This window comes from Carassius auratus, unplaced genomic scaffold (assembly GCF_003368295.1).
Source record: "Carassius auratus strain Wakin unplaced genomic scaffold, ASM336829v1 scaf_tig00215652, whole genome shotgun sequence".
In the NCBI taxonomy this organism is placed as follows: Eukaryota; Metazoa; Chordata; class Actinopteri; order Cypriniformes; family Cyprinidae; genus Carassius; species Carassius auratus.
The window spans coordinates 257,501-274,151 of NW_020528182.1; the positions used below are offsets into that span (position 1 = coordinate 257,501).

The 16,651-nt window shown below is 36.8% G+C and overlaps 1 protein-coding gene across 1 annotated transcript; it reads left to right on the forward strand.

The window, feature by feature from the left end:
- Window positions 1-7,701: 7,701 nt before the first annotated feature.
- Window positions 7,702-15,529, forward strand: LOC113095290 (tubulin-specific chaperone A-like). Its single transcript, XM_026260865.1, has 4 exons — window positions 7,702-7,886; window positions 11,483-11,588; window positions 13,411-13,497; window positions 15,213-15,529. Exons 1-4 carry the CDS (start codon window positions 7,834-7,836, stop codon window positions 15,291-15,293), a joined length of 327 nt encoding a protein of 108 aa, XP_026116650.1. The 5' UTR covers window positions 7,702-7,833; the 3' UTR covers window positions 15,294-15,529.
- Window positions 15,530-16,651: the final 1,122 nt, after the last annotated feature.

The following is a 16,651-nucleotide window of genomic DNA, read 5'->3' on the forward strand; positions in this document are numbered from 1 at the left end:
TGGAGATAGGGAGGTCCTCAGATATGTCTAATGTTTAATTCAGTGCCATGGTTGCCAAGCATTTTTTAATTGACAAATTAGCGAGTTCTAATATACTGGAATTTAATCCTAATTAGTTAAGCGGCTGCTGAAGGTTTGAACATTGCACCATTTATTAAGAGGTCAATTTATTATTTGTTAAGAAGGCTTTATGAAATGAAAGGGCCATTTTTCAAATTGCTCCGCCCTTTAACGTGTCGTGGTGTTTGCTGTAGTCATTATAAATTCACTTTGATTTCAATCCCACAATAATACGGTCACTAATGGCACTGATATTGATGCTAATTGTAAGAGTCAATATTGAGGCACAGAGGAAAACCTCAGTCGAGTCAGGTCTGTGTTGCAGTCCTATAAACTGCTGATTGTTGTAAATACCTGTGAATTGAAGGATTATATCTTTTATTATATAAAGAAAAAAAACAGCAGATTGTTTAAATCAACTGCATTCAATTAACTTAACAAATAATGCATTTTTGTATAATTAAATTAATACATTTACAAAGCGTACCTTAGATCTTACAGGCCTTTTGCATTTAATGCATTGCATGCATTTTTAAATTGCAGGTAAATAAGCATAAGCTTGCTCTTCGTGTACTATAAATGTCCAATTAAAACCTAAAAATTTTTTTTTTTGTATCGCAATCCGACTTTGACTTTGTAGAAAGGCACTATATAAAATAAAAAGTATTTTATCATTATTATTATTGCATTTTAGTTTTAATTTAGAGTCCAAAGACATTTGTATATTTGCATAATATCATTTAATTTATTTACAATAAATAATGTGACATTATTATTATTTAACCTTTTTACAATTCTATACATTTTTATTGTTAGAATTTTATTCTATTAATTGATTTATAATTTTTGTTTTATTGTAAACAAAAGCTGAGTATGTAAAAAAAAACTATATAAAATAAACATTTTATTATTATTTTAGAATTGTATGTTTTAATTTGGCCATGAGGATCAGGGTTAGTTTTCTTACAATTTACTTGCAATTATTGTTGTTATTTTACAATTATTTTATATTTATTAATTTATTTGTAAAATTCTATATTCTCTAAAACAACTTTTTTTAAGTTTTATTATTATTTATTATTATTATTATTATTGAGAGTTTAAAGCGAAAATATGCATATGTCTTGTCTTATTTTGTGTTTACAGCATGTTATGTTTGGATTCTCTCTCTCTCTCTCTCTCTCTCTCACTCTCTCTCTTTCACCAGTCCCTGGTTCCCCGTCCCCCATCCGTACACAGCGTCCTTCGGCTCTCACAGGCGCATCATGTGCCGCCGGAGCGGACAGATGAAGAAGAGGATATTAAGTGACTCTATCTAACATCCAGGACACAATGGCGGTGATTGATGGAGGACAAAGTGGGAACAGCAGGACGGAGGATGGGAGGGGGGCATCCGCTGGGGGTCTCTGTCGAGAGCTGGAGCTGTGTCCCCGTCCGCCGTGTTTACTCACTGATGCTCTCAACAAGACAGCCATTGACACTCGGATGGATGAATCCCGATCTGCCGCACGGAGCCAGAGGTTAGCAGTGCTGGAAGATAGAGCTCCTCCACGACACGCTCTCTTCACCTAATCTTCCGGCAAAATATTTATCATTATCAATTGGGGCCTGCTCTCTGACATTAGAATAGCACGTATGGATAAACCCCGGGAGGATTATCGATCCGCCCGGCAGCAGCTTACACAGGCGGCCGTCAAAGACTCGGGGTCATAAGGAACAATAGGCTAAGAGTAAAAGCATGGTCTATCCAGCCCTCCGCTCGGGTTTATTAAGTAAAACAATGAAGCAAATCACACCAGCATGACATAGACAACCCACTAAAGCCCACTCATGTTTCTGTAGGAGCCCAGTGCTGCACATTTTGCTTTTTTACACACCGATTCACAAGTAACAAGTTTGGAAGAAAGATTTTTTTTATGTTTTCGAAAGAAGTCTGCATTATTTTGACCAAAAAATAAAATAAAAACAATAACACTGCGAAATATTGCAATTTAAAACTATTATAATTGATTTTAATACGTAATTTTTTTCCTATGCAAAGCTGAATTTTCAGCTTCATTACTCAAGAAACATTTATTATAACAGCTGTCCTCAGTAAGATTAAAAATGTACTTTTATTCAGCAAGTACGAATTAAATTGATCAAAATTGACACTAAACACATTTATTATGTTACAAAATATTATATTTCAAATAAATGCTGTTCTTTTGAACTTTCTATTCATCCAAGAATCCTGAAATAAACATTTTCAACGTATTATAATAAAATAATCCTTATTACTCTATTATAATTGGGCTCCGTTGATAATTTATAATAACTGAGCATTAAATCAGCATATCAGAATAATTTCTGAAGGATCATGTGACACTGAAGACTGGAGGAATGATGCTGAAAATTCAGCTTTGCATCACAGGAATAAATTACATTTAAAATATATTTTTTTTTTATTGCAATAATATTTCACAATATTTCCGTAACGTATTTTTGATCAAATGAATGCAGCCTTGGTGAGCAGAAGAGCATAATCTTTCAAAAACTTGGTAATGAAGAAGAGCGGAAGTGAGTTTGTCAGATGAGGGACGGCCCAAAATGTGCAGCTCCGGGGTTTTCCAGGATCAAGACTGAGATCAAATAAAACAAGGTTAGTGGATCCTTCAGGTTTTCTCTCCCGACTGAAACAGATGTAAAACCTAAATTCACATTGTGCACTGTGTATTTTTCCCTCCTGTAGACCCGGTCTGGGTGGAATTGAGAAGATGGCAGGTTGATATTAGAAATGTCTGTTATGTATCTGTCATATTTCCAACTTTATTCCTTCTGAAGTGGAGAGCGAGAGAGAGAGAGCGAGAGCTATGAATGGCAGCAGGTGCCAGCGGCTTCTCGCCTCCCGAGCGCTAATTGACCGACAGCGTTCATACACACATTCTCACTAATTTTACATTTGCTATTCCGGAGGGGTAACCAGGCACGTCTCAAGGAATACACAGTATTTGCACTTACTCTGCAGGCCATCAACGATCTTAAAAAAAAAAAGGAAAAAAGAAGTAAATTAGCAGCTTTGTTTGATAATAAGGCCTCTAAGATTAAGACTCATTTTTGTGCCACACACACACACACACACATACATATATTTTACAAAGAGAATTCCCTTGTCAGCTTTTTTTTTTTTTAGATTAGATAAATTGCAATAAAAATATAATGTGCAAATTAGTGTCATATACAAAGATTTTATTCAAATGCTGATTTGGTGCTCAGGAAATATTTATTATGTATTATCACATACAGGTTTTTTTTTACCTATACTCAGTAAGTTTTTTTTTACCTTTATTCAACAAGGAAACATTGATCATAAGTATTAGAATATTTTATTTGTAAATATGCATTTTAATCATTTAATTAAAATGCTAACTTTTATATAATTAACATTACTTGTTCAGAAAAATGATCCCCATTTTATTTTAAACATTTTAATTCAAATAAAGTTAGAAACAAATAATGCATAAATACATAAAACAAAGATAAATAAATGGCTCACACCAACATTGTCCATATGGATCCAGTATGGAAAATGAAAAACAACCCTTGCCGTCTGCTAAGTCTTGATATGTATATTTTTTTTCTTGTAGATGATAATTAGTAATATTATATATCGAATTAACCAAGAACCTGCTGATTCAGAAGAAACCAGTTCTGTAATTTAACATGCATTAGCATTAATCCAAAACATATTATTAATTAGAAATTAAAATTCAGTTTTTTTTATCTTGTAAACCCTTCATATTTTCACACATACTTCTAAAATCCCCTCAAGATGGTGATGCTTGTGCATGTTTACAGTGCACTCTAATGTCTTTTGTAGGGCACATTTTATCAATACAGAGGGTATAAAAGAAAAAAACCTAGCAATTAGCATGGCATGTTTTAACATAAATTCCCCCAATGAGTGCTTTTGGGTTAAACAAACATAAAATGCATGACATAGTCCTTCTGAAGGAATGAGAGAGAGCCGACGGTGGTGTTCGGAACCAGATGCACATCGCTGCTTTGTTGTTAATTCACATCCAAACGCAGGGAAGAGCGAGTACATGAGTAAATGAATTAGCCACTATTGGGTTTATGTGATCAAATATACTGTCTGGTTTGACAGACATTCTTCATGCTTTTGAACACTGATTTACATTATTAAATGTTTAATTGAATATTAGAAAGGGGGGCCTTTGTTGAAAGCAAAGAGTTCACACACACACACACACACTCTGCTTTTGAAAACTCCAAAGTCATCCAGTTTGCTCTAATCACCACAATTAGTCCTGAATTATCACCGGACTCTGACAGACGTTCCTTGTAACTCTCTTTTATTTCCAGGCAGCGCTAATCAGCCGCTCTCATTACTGACGCTGATTAAACTGCAAATTAGCCAGCAGTGGCCCCGTTCAGCCTACCCGCGACTCGCTCAATATCAATTAGGCCCAGCAGCTTGTCTGCGGCTCTCTGGGCGCCTCCAAATGCTTGATAGTGCCACTTATTAGTTTGGAAAACTAGGAAAATACCAATAATCAACGAGTCAGAGAAAGAAGAAGAGGGGAAAGCGAGAAAACGGCTCTTTTTTTTATGGATACGTTCAGCTCAGGGGCCAGTTTTAGGAGCGTGTGCATGAGGGCCGGATGGTAATAACAGCTGTCATCTCAGACCGGAGCACGGATGGCCCCTTATCAGGGTGTCAGCGGGGAAGAAAAATGTATTAGACAAGGTAATATCTAGGCTTTTTGAAGTCACTTTTAGATATAATGAATCACATTAAAGCGTGACCAATCTGAAATCCTACATCATTAGGTCGTTCCGGTAGCAGTTCGAATGAATAAGTATTTTTTCTCTCCTTCTAACCTCCTGGAACCGGAGTTAATGACGGTTTATTTTATTTATTTATTTCATTAAAGAGATATCATCTAATAAGCCCGCAATTATTTTCCTCTGGTCCCTTGTATAAAGTGTCCAAGCGATAAAAGCGAACATAAAATGCTGGGAATTCAGAAGCCTGGTGGTTGGTTTCCTATTAAGCATGGTAATTTGTGAATGAACGGCGTAGAAGCTGGAATCACAGTAGATGATTATTGCAGTAAACAATATCAATGGCAAGTACACAGCTCTATTGCAGCAGCTTTGTGGAAATTTTCAGTGTATTGGATTGCATTTAATTCACCATTCCCTTCAGATCAAAGTCTCTGAACACCGTTTTAGCTCTTTGCCAGTCAAATATATCTGCTATCTAGACTAAATTAGTATGAAAACTGACAGTATGCGGTTGTAGCTCAAGAAGCTATTTCCACCTGACCTTTGACCTTAGAATTTTTTTCATATGAAATACTATATTTGACTTTGAATGAAACCAGTTAATTTAAATGTTACTGCATGAATCACATTTTAAATTAGCAGCAGATAAATTCAGCCTGTTATATTTGCCTAACATTAACATAACATGACACTATTGTCTTCAGTAGAACTACTTTACTGCTTAAAATTGATTAATTAATTTAGCAATAAATAATACTGCTGCTTTGCTGTTTATTAGTGTAAAGCTTCTTTTGAACAACATGTATTGCATAAAGTGATATATAAATAAATGTGGCTTGACTTGATTATATTGCTTTGGATGTTGTCAAATAGCACAAAATAGATTAACTATTATAAAAGACAGCTAGGCCAATAACCGCTACTGATGTGGTTGAACAACATGGGCTTACATTTACCAATTCTTTAATTTACTTGGCTCTTCAAATAGACTGTGTATTTAATTGAAGGTAAAGTATAGATTGTATAGTGTGAATGTAACATGTAACTTGTTATTCCTCTAGTCAGATGTTTATCTATAGCTTTAGCAGCTATTGAATCAGAAGTCTCGAACAATCTTTTTTTTTATTTTTATTTATTTGTTTTGCATTTCAAGCAACTTAACAAAACAAAATACAGACTGAGAGATTCATATTATTCATACTATAAAGGAGAAATAAACCAACATACAAGACCTTAATCCAAATAAAATAAAAATATATTCATGAAACCATCAACATTGTAGGGGATTAAACAAAATCACACTTATTAAACAAATCACATAATGTCTTGGCCTTAACACATCTCATAATTGTCAGGACCTCTGTATATATGTCAAGCTCTTTTAAAAAAATTAAACTGGGGTGCTGTTTTTAGAACTTAAAGTATTTTAATACGAGAACTAAACAATTTACGTGAACATAAATTGACACGAATACTTTTATTTATATCCATTTCTATTATTTGTTAATTTTATGGTAGAAAATGCGGTTCTTATGGTTTCTAAAGGACACGCAGGAGGCCATTGCAAGTGCGTTTTGGGATGGCATCTTTTTCTTCTGCTACACTTGACGTTTTTTATGATCAATAACCGTAAATGAGTCGATTTAGTGACGTGATCATGAATCACGCGCGTCTTCACCGGACAGGTTACCCGGATGACGGAGACCGGCGTCTCTGCGCGTGGGCTCCGGCGGTGATCACATTCATCATTCCCAGTCCGATGTCTACAGTTTGACAGCTCTTGACACCTGTGACACATCTCACTTTACCTGCTCCGGTCTAAAACATTACCTCCGGCAATCGAGGTGTCTGTGATGTCCAGTCTGCTTCCGGTGGCTGTGAGGAGTAGATCACACAGACACAAGAGCACTGACCGAAACAACTGAAGCATCTTCTACAATAACAACAATGTACTATAATAATAACTAGCCTATAACTATTCTTAATTTACTAACCAACATAGAACACATTTGTCCTCTAAATAATAATTATAATATGATTATAACATAGGCTATGTATAATAATATCGAAAACAATAATAATAATTTAAACATTATTAGAAAATGTTTATAATATAATGTTATTAATTATATATAATTAATAAAATTAATCATTATTAAATTATTATAATATTATTATTATTAATTAACAGAGAACGCATATGCTGTAGCTATAATAATAATATGATTACAAAATGTGTAATAACAAAATAAATTTATAAAATATTTACATTATAATTTCATTAATATTAATTATAGTTAATTAACAATTATATTATTATTATTATTAATTATGATTAATTAACTGACTTACGGAGAATGTATCTGTCCACTAACTATCATTACTATTATTAGTATAATTCAAAAAATAGTATGTTATATAGTATATTATTATTTAAGCCTAACCCACAAAACCAATCATTAAGAAGTCCCTAAAAACTGTTAAAACATTTGTAGGTCTATAATATTATTTGAGCTAAACAAGTTAATGGGTATGTTTATTGATAGGTCTGTTAAATGTTAAATTATTTTTGTGATTAACATATTCAAGTTTGTTTTAAAAAACAGAATCCTTGATAATCAGCAGTAAAATAATAATAATAAAAGATTAAGAAAAACATTATACAGTTTGATACCATGGTATTAATTGATTACTATATTCATACGACTTTTGCATGTTACTTCTACTTTGTTGTTGTTGTTAATGGATTTTTCATTATCATCCTTTATAGGCAAAAGGCCTATATACCGGTAAATTACACTATAACGTAGTAAAAATAAATCAAGAAACTGTCACGTGCTCTCTGCTTCACCTGCGCATGCGCAGTGCGCACGTTTTCTGCTGCGTAGTCTCTCTGCTAACAGGCTGATCTCTGCTGCTCGATCTTATAAACATATTTATCTGCGTTTTCATCCGTTTGCACTATTTCAAACAACACGGACAATGGCGGATCCAAGAATACGGCAAATAAAAATCAAGACCGGTGTGGTTAAACGGTAAGTCTGAGTAATCCTATTTTTAAGTGTATTAATGTCAGCAGGATAAGGCCGCGGATTCACCGGCCCCTCCACGGGCATACGCCGCAATTGAGTGTCCTCATTGGGCGGAAGCTGTAACTACAGGCCGTTGCTCTGACATGCTCTAGCATTGTTCAGACGCTGAATACCCCAGTCACTTTCAATGAGGTGAAAGCTGAAGTTATACAACTCATAAGAGTTATGCTAATTTACACTTGTTTACGAGTCCAACATAAGTAGACAAAAATAAGGGATTTAATTAAGAATTTGATGCTATGTTGATGCCACATGCAATAGATATTTTTATATTCTCTCAAGCAGCAGATGTGTTTCTCAGGACTGTAATTAAAGGATAATCAAGAATGGCTTAGTCTCATCTGATTTGTTTAGACGTAATTATTGATTATTGAAAAAATTTGTTATTATTGACAAAGTTAGCATGAAAGTACAAACTTTATAGCATGAGATATGACCTTCGTATGATCTCATTGACATTGATTATGTTTAGTCACTCTGTACAACTGACAGTCCCTAGTAAGACCAGGATCTTAGAAGCGTTTAACCAATGTTAGACTGGTATTAAAGTTGGTCATTTGTGTTCTGTGAGTGTTTCTGATCTTGCCTTATCCTCTCCTCACACCTCCTTTTGTCTTCTCAATCCCCACCTGACTGCTGTTTGCATTGATTGACCAGATGAGGGCCTGATTGAGATGGGCCTGTTTGATAGGACTGGTAATGGAAGTGTGGGAATGATTCTCAGTGGGATTGAGAAGGAGAGAGGGTTAGGAAACAACTTGCACACCATGCCAACACAGGAGACAACATCGTAATGAGCCGAGCTGTGATAAGAACTGAACGCTCGGCCTGTCAAACACAGCTGATGTTCACATGAGGGACCAATCACTTCTAGGTGTCTGAATTTATGTTGAATTTGCTTATTGCATGGGCACTGCTGGTGATGGTTTTATGATGGAGCATTCCCGCTGTCAGGCCCAGCGACGACACACAATGTTCGTGTCTGTCTGACATGTTTCTTCTGGATTTCCCATCTGTTTTTTGCCCTCTATGTGGACGGTCCAGCCTTCGTATCGATTAGAGCGGTGCGAGTTGCTTCGTTTTCTTTCAGCTGAGTCTTTAGGCTCTATAGATTTGTCTCCGAATTCTCTCCCCATGCGAGCACAGGCCTCTGTGGTTCACTCAAACAAGGCCTTCTTGGCTCCAGGTCAGATAATTGATTTTGCCACCTTTGAATGCTGTATTGCTGAATTGCATTTCTTCATTTGTCAGGCCAGTGAGGTGTGGGCTGCTTGATGGTCTCATGGTTTACTCATTTTAAATCAGTTTGTATGTTTGCGCTAGCTTCAGTTTGTATTTTACTTCGTGTTTTGTGATGCAGGGCTATGAAGAGTTCTCCTGCTGTAAGACCAGCTGCTGTAGTACATGTGGCTGCTTGTAATGTCAGTTGATTACACTTTCAGGTCAAGCTCCTCTCATACTCCTACATCCCTGAACTTCATGTCTTCAGACACCTCCAGGGAATTCCTGAAATGCCCTATGAAGTGGTCAAGATATAGTGTTCTCTGCTGAATCTGAAGCATTTAGTCCAAACGTCTCGTCAAAAATCAGAAATTTTGTCCTGTAAAGAAAAATTAAGGATATTTTTACAGAATTTTCTCTTCATCTTGGCTTTGAAACAGGATCGTGTTGATCTAAACGAACTGCCTGCCAACCCCACATCTTGTCATCGTCCTCTCCGTCTTCCACCGTCTCCGCTCTACCCTATTCTTTTCTTCTTTTTGTTGCTGTATTCCAGTCAGTGTTTTCTGGCCTAGCTCAGCGGATGCACTTAATAAAATGACAGACGTAATTTGCTTTTGTCACCGGGTCTCGCCGCTGGCCCGCTGCCTCAAAAATACAGTATTAGAGGGGAGAGAATGTGTGTGTCGAGTCTAATTCTTTTCTCTATTTTCCAGAGAGATGCTTTTTCCATTAAGCTGAAGGAAGCAGCCCTGGCAGCCCCATTTACAGCTGCCCAGCTCCGCCCCTGCTATAAGCAGCTCCCACATCACCCCGCAGAAACAAGAAATTAACATCAGCATGACACTTTTTCATTAGCCTGTCTCTCACTTTTATTAGAATTATGCTACACCCCAATCTTTCCATCCCTCCGGCTTCCTCTGTGGTTGCACCCCCTCCTCCTTTTACTGCAGTTTCATTTTTGCGTGCATGTCAGAGAAAGCCTTACCTTGAGCATATGTTGAGAATTGCACCAGGGCGTCGTGATTGAAGCCTGTTAAAACTGGCGTAATTGATGTAAAATATGACATATTGTCGCAGGCGGAGACAAATCTTACAGCAAGTGGCCTGGGCTGGCAGTATGTTTGATTAATGGAGAAGTGTCTTGTCCTCTCTCTCTTCTTCTCTGACTAACACACACACACACACATTCACGGCTGATTTTATGAAAAATGATTTTCGCAACGGCATGTCGTCCCGACAAGCGAGCAGGCCGCAGACGGAAAGCGGTTATTAGCTAGAATCATTATCAATAGTGATATTTTCAAACTCCATTACGGCAATCAGGCCGCGAATTTATTCAGTGCGTTTAGTTCATTTGGCCATAATTGATAAATAATCAAAATTTATCAATGTACTTGCTCTGCGTTTTCACTAACAATCAAGCAAAAGTGGCCCATTTGCCACCTGACTTGGTTCAAATTAGGGACTAAATTGATGATCAATTAATCCTAGTCGGGACAGTACAGTGTCTTTGTGAGTGTGTGCGAGGGAAATGGAGACAGATGCAGTTAAAAGATAGATTAGCGTAGCGATCAGGAAGGAGCTGATGCAGTTTAGAGCTGCAGCTAACAAGAATGCAGCTTTTCTGAGATTGACAGTAGATAATCATAAAGGAAGAGGGAAAAAAACTGAATTGGGAATTTTAATTTTAAATTAAATTTTGTGTGGAATCTTATAGAAGTGGGTTAACATATTACATTTGTTTGTGTTTTACCATTTCGTGTTGTTTCAATAAAGTAGTGTTCAAAAGTTACTGCTCAAGAAACATTTCTTATTTTCAGTGTTGAAAACAGCTGTGCTGCTTAATATTTTAGCAGACTCGGAGGTACACTTTTACCCCCAGGATGAATAAAAGATTCACTTATTTGAAATAGAAACATTATAAATGTCTTTACTGTCACTTTTGATCAGTTTTTAATGCATCCTTGCTTTAATGCATCCTTTGATTTCTTAAGTCTTAATGACTTTTAACTTTTAAACAGTAGTGTATTTTGATTAATTTTCAAAACATTGTCTATATCTTAGTTGTCATCTTTATGTTGTGTTATGTATATAACAAGCTTATTAAACTATACTTGCATTGTTTTTATTTATGTAAAATTTCGTTTAAACAAAGATTGGTGCATTCATCTTTTGAGAGATCTGTAAGTTAGCTAGTTGTTTGATTTCATGGTGATAAATTCTTGACAGCATTGGTTAAACATAAGTCTGAATGTTTTTTTGTAAAACTCGCCTCTCGCTATCCATTCTCATTCTTGTTTCTCTCTCTCTCTCAGTTTGGTCAAAGATGAGATGTTGTACATAAAGGAGGCAAAGCAGCAGGAAGAGAAGATTGAGCGTCTCAAGGCAGAGGCAGGAGACGAGTATGTAATCAAGAAACAGGTAAGAGGAATAAACTACCTGAAACAACACCTGCCCAGTTGAGAAACCTGATGAGCCTCACTCATTTAAAGGACTATGTTTGGGGTCCAGAATTGAAGAATCCAGCGATACACAGCTCCATTCAGGGATCAGTTATATATATTTATTGTATATTATACACACATATTATATATAATTATATATCAGCATATATATATATATAAAATACCAGCAACACAATGTCAATTTTAGCCACATTTAGCACTTGGCAAGAGTTAATTTTGGACTCTGGAAGGAGAACATTCTCAGACTGTAAATAGAGGCAACGATGTTAATATCACACTGTTATGTGCTTGTGGGCAACTCGTCCAATAGCACTGCTATAAAAAAAAGTGCAGAACGAAGCTGCTCTGTGAGCTGAGCCCTGGACCACTTGTACTGTGGGCTTCTGTATGCATAAGCCAATAATGAGACTCAAAGCCATTTAGGCTGAGGACTACATAACATAACCCTCTCCACTTATAAAGGGGATTAGGTAGAATTAAGCAGACAAAGTCTGTGCCTGCAATTATAGTTATAAAACCTGGTGATGGTAGATTACCACAACCAGCCGGTGGCTACTCAAATATCACCAATAGAAATCCCACTGGCGCAAGCCCAGGGGGAGGCCATTCCTATGGTGGAGTGGGCCCTAAAGCCTATAGGTAGATGGGCTCTTCTGGAGCCAACCAAGTCGTGCCGAGATCCTCCACAGCCAGCAAAGTTAGAATATGTATCAGCTTACTGTCCATGGTTTCATCCTCAGATGTGCCGAAGGAAATAAAGCTGTTCGCAGCTGACGAGTGCCGCTGATCCTCATGTGTGAAGCACACAGGAAAATCGAGGTTTGGAGTAGAGTGAAGCACAAAGGAACTGCGCCGTTGTGGTTTCACTCAGGCCCAGTGTAATAGCCCCGCTGGTATGCGGTTTCTTTCTCCTAGGGCAGAAAGGAAGCCGGAGAGCAGAGCAAGGAGGACTGCCTTCATTAAATGTGGCGATCCACGAGTGGAGAAGGCGAGACTCATGTTCTCGCAGTGAGAGCGTGCCATCTCCGTGAGCTCAGCCCAGACAAACGACGCACTCACTGTGCCCATCTGCATTGTGCAGGGGTTTCCTAGATGAGCCACACTCATGGTGTAACATTTGCAGCAATATAAATCAGGCTTCAGTATCAGAGTAAAAAGGGGTTTCCCTAATAAGCATGTCAAGGCAACGGGAGAGATTATTCGAAAGGGAACTGAACGCTACACTGCTGTTACCAGTCAGTTGTTCTGTTGGGTTAAAGAAATTGCTTTGATAAGGGTGAAAGACACAGAGTTGATTCGGTATGGCAGCGCTGTGGGTGAAATCAGGGTGAGTTTTAATGAGTTTTAATGTGCTGATGCAAAATTAATGATGTTATGTAACTTTAGAGGAGTTTTGTAATTAACAACACATGCTGCTAATTTAGAGGTTCTCAAGGAGTAGTGGCCCCTTTTCTCTCTCTTCATTCTCTTCTTCACCTTCTATCTGGAGTGAATGCATATACATCTGTTTTTAAGGGCTAGTTCACACAAAATTTACAATTCTGACATGAATACTCAACGATTACTCATCTTGTTGTACATGTTCAATATTGGAAGGTGGACCAATAGCTTACAAACTCACTCAACAAGGAGTTCAAATACTTAATGAAGTAATACAGACATATAAACTGCTCTCTGAATGTAATAGAGAAGTTCTGAATGATTTTTTTAATGTGAAAAGTCGTCTGTTTTTGTTACAATACAGAGCCTGTAAAATCTCTTAAATGTGTCTTTAACAGCTGGAGGTGTTGCAAGAGGCAAAAATGATGATCCCTGACTGCCATCGTCGTTTAGCCGTGGCCCACGCTGACCTGGAACAACTGTTGGTGAGAATATGAAGCGCACAGTGTTTCAGGTGTTGACCTACCTGAAAGGTTTGAACTCGGCAGCACAATTCAAAAATTAGTTACCCAAGAATATACATTTGGTCAAAATGTCATCCAAGATGTAGATGAGGTGTTTTCACACTGCAAAATGGGTGCTGTCAGAATGAGTCCAAACATTGATAGAAATATCACAGTAATCCATAAATAATCCACACCAACATGTGTGCTTAGAACTTGATTATTTTCTCTTAACAGTGATTGATCTGTGCATATTTCTCTATTGATTTCAACAAGATGATTTTTTCATAGGAGGTTGAAGTTAAAATCATTTAAATGATGGACTTGTTTCTCAAAAATGCATAGTATTTTGCTTCCCATGATGTTAATTGATGGGCTTTAGTGGTGTGGATTTTTTGAGTGATGTTTTTATCAGCTGTTTGGACTCTCATTCTGACGGCACCCATTCACTGCAGAGGATCCATTGGTCAACAAGTGATTGAATGCTGAATTTCTCCAAATCTGTTCAGATGAAGAGACAAACTCATCTACATTTTGGATGGCCAGAAGTTGAGTTAGGATAGAAAAGTTTTTCATTGTCTGAATATTGGCTGCACAGGAGTATATTTTTGTGTCCAAGCATCTCCCAGGTGTTTGGATCTGTGCTAAGCACAAGACATGATTGCAGGTTTATGTGTGTGAGGGAAAATGTCTGTTCGTGAGAGATGTACAGGGGAGATGGTGTGCCATCCGCTTCCTGTTTGTTGGCATTTAGAGGAAGTGAAGGATTACAGGTCACATTAATTAACAGCAAACAAAGCTGATTGCACAGTTCAAACAGCTTGCTGCGACAGCCTCTGTTTGGGTTTCAATAAAAATGTTTCCTATTCCCTCTATATTTTTGTGTCAGAGTAAAATTTACCGTGAGCCGCAGCAGCTCATTGAGGCTCCACACTCACACACACACACACACACACACACAGTCCTGTGCTGCACTCATTCAGTTCATTAGTAATGTTGTCACGGCAATGGCCTCCATAGAAACCGTCGTCGATCGATTAGCATTGATATGACCTACTCCTCTCACTGCCTCCATTACATTTTCTCACTGTGTTAGGTGCGAGTGTGTTTGTTTGTCTGAGGTGCTGTGTGTGTGTGATTTATCTGACAGGTTTACTGAGTGGATTAGCTGTTTTTGGTGAGGTAGTTAGTCTCTTTCATTGTTACTGTGATCTGATTTACTAACTCTAACTGGTTGGAAAGCTCCCAGTCTCTAGTCTTCAGCTTTGAGTTTATTCTGTCATTTAAGGCAGTTGAAAACCAAGATTGTTGTTTATATAAGTGGAAATATTTTGCTAAATGTTTTTATATTGACTAAAGTGATGCAGTGGATTTTGAAATCTGAAGTTTGGTATAATTCAATTACATTTATATAATTTATGGTTTAAAAAAAAAAACACACATTGTGATTTTAAATTATTTCTGTATTTTAGATTAGAAAGAAATGTGTAATAGGTATAGTAGTAATTATGATCAGTTGATTAAATTAATAAAACCAATGCTTTTATTGTATTGTAAATTACAAGAGTTGTAAGATGCATCACTTTCTTCATGTTATTTGTTCATTATTCATGTTTTTAATTAACCAGATATTACTCGCACTTATTAAGACTCCAGATTGGGTGCAGACGATGACTTGGAATTATTTTTATTTTCAGGAGACAGAAGAGGAACTGGCTGAAATGGAAGAATACAAGGAGGCCAGAACTGTTTTAGAGTCAGTCAAGCTGGAAGGATGATGGACACAAACGAATAAACACCCACAGACGCTAACGTACACACAGACATCCCAAGTCCATTCCATTTGTTCTGACCTGTTTAGTGTTTCAGACGCAATGCGAGATGTTTACTGATTGCTTATGTTTGGATTTCAATGATTTTTGTATTGATTCATAATTTAACGACAATTTTCTTCCTAGAATTCTGTGATCAAATGCACACAATCGTGAAATAAAGTTTCTTTATACTATTTCAATCCCTTTTATTTATTTTATTAATGTGCAGATAGACCTTCATGCGCCTAGTCAGTATTTAATAACACTTTTTTTGTTCAGCTCTATATCTTCAGTCCATTATAGTGTTACTTTTTTTAGATTAGACCTTCACCTGCTGTGGGAAGGGAAAAATTGACAAGTCTTTGATTTCATGTTAACATTTCACATTTATTCCTGCTGCAGGTATGTGTGACTATATAAAGCTAAATTAATATGTGAGACACTGGCCTTGAGTTTTGATATAAGATGCCATATGCTTTCCCTTCTCATAGGACTGCAGTAATTAATGCAGAATTTGAACCTGAATGTCAGTCACGTGGGCAGGCTTTGCTTTCCTGCATGCAGAGGGAGACAAGTATAGCATGAAAAACTAATATGTGATGAGAATGTATTTCCAGCTCTCCTGAAAGGACACTGACCTCCGCTGGCCAGATTCTCTCATGCAAGCACGTGCCCACGGATGTAGCTCGCCTGCACGTGCTTCGACCTATTTGCTGGATAAATTGCAGTTTTAACATAATTACATCATTTGAATTCTGCGTGTATTTTGTAGGCTATGAATGTCCATGAATATTAGGTAATGGATGGTTATATCTGATCCTCTGGTAGAGATTGCATCAAGCTTTTCGCATGTTTCTCAAATATTGCAATCAACATTGTAAAGGTAAATGCATAAATAACATAGTGCTTTCTTCAATGCATTTTATCACATAGTTCAGAATTTATTTTACATAATTATTATGTGATATAAAATGCATGGAGCAACTCTTCAGAAGTCTGTATGGTTAGGTTATGTATTGTTTTTCTGTTTAAAGTGACCCCCAAAAAACTATTTGGACAGTCAGACCCTAAACATGAATGTTGTTGCATTCAATAACAAAGTAAAACGTAGAAGTGGCATTTATGTTTAAGATGGCATAATCACAGTTTTCAAGCAATACATTTAATAATGTTATGTTTTAGTCAAATTATAGATATACTGTTTAAATAAAGACATTATGTGGCGTTGCACTGAGTTGTTCAACTGTTGTCCTGTGGTGTTTCCTCAAAGACAGACAACTGAATAGATTTCTGTCATGTTCTTCCCACAATCGCGTTTCCTC